The following is a 4800-nucleotide window of genomic DNA, read 5'->3' on the forward strand; positions in this document are numbered from 1 at the left end:
AGTCACAACATTTATCAGCGGGTGTAGTACAACCTCATCAGGATTACGTACATTTAATTACCGTGCTGTGAACATATAGAATAATCTACCAGCAGATTTTAGATTAGAAGTTTCATCCATGAATATTTAAAACAGAATCTTTTCAAACAAGTTTCTTGTGTAGCTTTCATTTCACCAGTGTATTTTATTACACGATATCTTCTGTTTAATCAATTTTATAATTAAATATCAAATACTTTTTAGATCCCTCTTTTATGGTCTAATTTTTTTTGTTCCCCTTCATGTCCTAAAATAGAAACCAAAAATGTATGGTATTTATTAACTCATTAACTCAAAATGACCGTTTATGGTTATTACTCACTAGAATCATAGTGTTATACTCAAACTGTAAAGTGCGCACATTTTGTTGATCTGAAGCTTGAGAGTACACAATTGAATACTTAACATTCATGCTAGCAGAGCGCGCGAAAAAAATTGTAATGCGCATGCCTTGACGTACAATTTACTCCGGAATTTAACTTAAAATATTCGGAAATATTATCTGTCGACTGCAGATCATAGCCTTCTTTCATGTTTTCAATGGTAACAAGTGAATAAAAAAGAAAATCTAAAATTGTTTTTGTCTTATACATGTATATACATCATTTCTATGTATCGCACGTAGTTAGTAAAGAACGGATCTAAAGTCTGCACAAAAAGTAACTCAGCTGTTATAAATACGCCTATAGATTCAGAACTAATAATTGTTTCCACAATATTTCAACATGAAAAGAAGGATGATTTATTTACGCGCATTTTGATACCCCATTTGGCCAATTTTGTTCAATATTGACAATACAGCAGTGTTTTGAAAGAAAAATACCCCAATTTAAAAGTTGCAGTTATTTGTATTGATTTGAAGTAAGCGCGAAGATAATGGCGGGCTTTACGTGTTACAGTGCTGGCATTATAACCATTGATCGCTGTATAACTGCAACTTTTAAATTCGGGTATTTTTCTGTAAAAGCACTACTGTGTTGTTAATATTGAACGACATTTGACGAATGGGATATCAAAATGCGTGTGAATAAATCATCCTTCTCTCTATGTTGAAATATTGTGAAAACAATAATTAGTTCTGAATCTATAGGCGTATTTACAACAGCTGAGTTACTTTTTGTGCAGACTTTATACCAATATCACCCCATACGAGCGCTGACGTCATATTTTAAGAGTACAGAAACAATACATTTCGCAAAAACTTCAATGCCGTTTTTCTCGCAACACGCACTTTGCAAATACGTCATTATGTGATACGGCCAACGATTATGCATTCTAACCTCCACATGTTATGGTATTTTCTTAATAATAATTAAAATCAAAGACATCAGATGTGTCAACAGAATTAACAGCTGAAGCAGCATTTCTTAATATGACTAAGATGATCATCATTATTATTATTATTATCATCATTATCATCATCATCACCACCATCATCGTTATCATCATTATCGTCATCATCATCGTCATCATCAACATCATCGTCGGCACCATCATCATTTTCATTAATCATCATCATTATCGTCAACATTATCATCATCGCCTTCGTCGTCGTTGTAGTCATCATCACCCTTATCGTCATCGTTTCAAACACGTAATCCCGTCTCAAACAGCAGTTCTTACCCACGTTGCCTGGACAATCGCTACAATTCCAAACGGCAGACAGCAACAAATCGTTACGAAAAGCGCCAAATTCATGTAATCGTTAGGTTGAGTAGATTGTTTTGCAATAATTGTTACAGGAGAATTCTGAAAATCAAACAAACAGTGAAGCATCATATTTTTTATCTCCACAATCTCGTACGCAGTCTCACTTACACTTTTTGTTAAATATTTTTCGCTTAGATCAAAAAGGATTTTTTGCAAAGACGAAAATTATTACATGTAATAAGAAACACCTTCCCTGCATAAAAGATGAATAATAAATAAAATAAAATAAATTAATAAAAATGTATTTAAATTTATTTGCTCGTTTGATCCTAGTTTTTGACTTACTTGAAAGTTCTGTATAATAATTTTAAATATATCAACTTGCATTGAAGTGCTGTTTTGATATTGTACTTACAGGATTGTATTGAACACCGCCGGGATATCCCTGCTGCTGTTGATTTCCTTGCTGAGGTGGGTAACCCTGCTGTGGATTTACTTGCTGAGGTGGATAGTCCTGCTGCAGATATCCTTGCTGAAGTGGATAGCCCTGTCCTATCTGATAAACTATGTGAGAGCAAAAGCTAAGCATAAGAAAATAATTGAATTAAATGATCTGTAACCCAACTTTGCACAGTATTTCTTGTGAGACCTGAGAGCATATCAGACACACCAAAAGCCAACCATTATATGAAAATGATCTAAAGATTTAGGATTTTTGGGAAACTTGTAAATCTTCAATACAAAAGGGCAACATTCCAATATGATGGTCGGCTTTTCACCCCAGATATTTACGCTTTAAGTACAAAGCATTGGACTATATGGTCTACATTGTTTATTGGAGGACTGTTAAAGGTGGGTAACCTGATTGACAATCTCATCCCCCACTTTACCTCACCAAAATACTGCTTTTGGTATCAGATGAAAGCTCATAATGTTCTCATAAACATATTGAAATTTTCTGTTCCAAATCGGTATATTTCCGAAGAAATCATCAAAAAACTGCCTAATTAGTCTGATATGGTATACCACAATTGAGACTAATTAGGCAGTTTTTTGATGATATCTTCGGAAATACACTGAGTTGGAACTTCTAATTTCAATATGTTTATGAGAAAAATAGGGCCCTTTACTTGAAATCAATATATTACATGATCATGATGATTATCATTAATAAAAACGCTGTAGACTACCAATATCACGCTGTATAAATGTCGGTATTCCCCTAGCTACCTATAGAAACCATTAGAAGATGAGACATTGGGCTTCATGATGGTTTTCAACCGCAGTTTTAGGCCAAACCATTTTGTCAGCCATCCCTGCACTTAGAAAATTCACTCCGGTTATAATAAACCCACAGTCGCGATAAACAGGCCTATAGACCCGAGAAGCAAAAGTCACGCCCAAGAAAGCAAACCGGGAAATACAGAAAAGAAAAAAAAAAAAAAAAAGCCCCGAGTTAAAAAGCGCCTCTGGATTGACTTATGCCAATTAAGATTAAAAACATTATAATAATATAAATTCAAACAACATAATAAGTAAACTATTACACCTGCTTATAATATAGGCCTAAACGTTTTCGCTAACATACCATTATCCTGTTTGTGGTCCATATTTCGGCAGAAATAGAAGAAATTATATTAAATAAACGGATTAATATTATTTCAGTCTCTTAGATGCCGAACCCCTTTCAGTATACTATGTGCGCGGCTCGGCTAACTTTATAAGTAGGTAAGGACGAGACATCCGGATATGTATAAATATTAGTTTGCAAAGGAGCTCCTATATGAACGCTTTCTATCCAATGGGCTATTCCACTTGAAATCCATACACCTCATACCGAAAACATGACCTTAATCTCTCACAGATTTCAAATTCAGAGCGATTACCGAATAGGGTGCAACTCTACTAGTCTTATTACAAGACTGTCATATCCCAACCCTAAACCCTAACTCTAATTAAGGTAACTCTATTTGATCCCGTATTTGATATTCACACTCCGTGTCTTAAAGATTAAGGCCATGCCTATCATAGGGGTGTATGGATTTCAACTGCAACAGCCAAATAGCAACATTTTCAACTACACACTTTCAATGACACTTTCAAACCACGCGTTCAACTGTATACAGGTCAATATTATACAGTTGTGTATATTTTTTATTTGTTTTAAATGATCTTCCCATAGGAACTCGATCACAACGAGCCATAAAAGGAAAGGGTTGCGGCTCGCACTGCCCCCATCCCGGTCAACGCCATTACCACAATAATAAAAATAATTTCTACCAACTTTTACGTCTTTTTGTTGTTGTTGTTGTTTTTATCTCTTTCTTTTCATATTCGTTCTGCTCTTGTCCTTATTCAGAACACGTGATCAATCGCATTTATACTCAGTAACTTTTGCACCATATTCCACTAGTTTTAGCTTTAATATGCCAAATATTGCCAAATATGAGATTAATTTGGGCAGAAACCCACATACAGGCGTCAACATGGGGGGGGTGATGATTGTAAGGACCATCCCCGACTTTGCGTAGTTGGTAGAAAAGGCAGTAGACATGGCACAGTGTCATCGACCCTATATCTTCATAGCAGAAATCGCCATGGTAGGTTGAATCCACAGCCACGATTGGCCATTTGGTTCAGACCTTTGAAGCTCTTTGAGACGAATAATTAGTCGAGGGACATGACTAAGGCTACTCACAATAGCCGGGTAATTGATCTTGGTTGTGCGTGAATAAGCTTGTATACCCCATTGAGGTCAATGGTCATCGACTTTTATACTGCCTAGTAGTGAGTGCAGCTGTACTACACGATGTAGTCCATACAGGACCAACGCAATATAAAATTCGAGTTTTGGTCCGATTTTGAGTTCAAAGCGCACGGCCAATTTTCAAAGCGCATTCTAGCGACCATCATATCTGTTCAACACGTATTTTCAAGTGTATGAGACCACATCTGGTTTCTTGAGAAAATTCATTTACGGGAGATATTCATCATTTTCTAACCCGGTATCCGAAGATTTTCGTCTGATATCAAAATCGTGCATAGCAATTCACGTGTATCGATCCCGTGTATTCATTTTAGTGTCTCTGCTACACCAAATAATTATTGGCC

General features: G+C 35.8%; 1 protein-coding gene across 1 annotated transcript; it reads right to left on the bottom strand.

The window, feature by feature from the left end:
• Nucleotides 1–1644: 1644 nt before the first annotated feature.
• Nucleotides 1645–3417, bottom strand: LOC140164322 (proline-rich transmembrane protein 1-like). Its single transcript, XM_072187598.1, has 3 exons — nucleotides 3278–3417; nucleotides 2105–2253; nucleotides 1645–1788 (listed from the first exon to the last, which is right to left on the bottom strand). The coding sequence occupies exons 1-3, from the start codon at nucleotides 3297–3299 to the stop codon at nucleotides 1645–1647; spliced, it is 315 nt and encodes a 104-aa protein (XP_072043699.1). The 5' UTR covers nucleotides 3300–3417.
• Nucleotides 3418–4800: the final 1383 nt, after the last annotated feature.

This window comes from Amphiura filiformis, chromosome 11 (genome assembly GCF_039555335.1).
Source record: "Amphiura filiformis chromosome 11, Afil_fr2py, whole genome shotgun sequence".
Taxonomy (NCBI): domain Eukaryota; kingdom Metazoa; phylum Echinodermata; class Ophiuroidea; order Amphilepidida; family Amphiuridae; genus Amphiura; species Amphiura filiformis.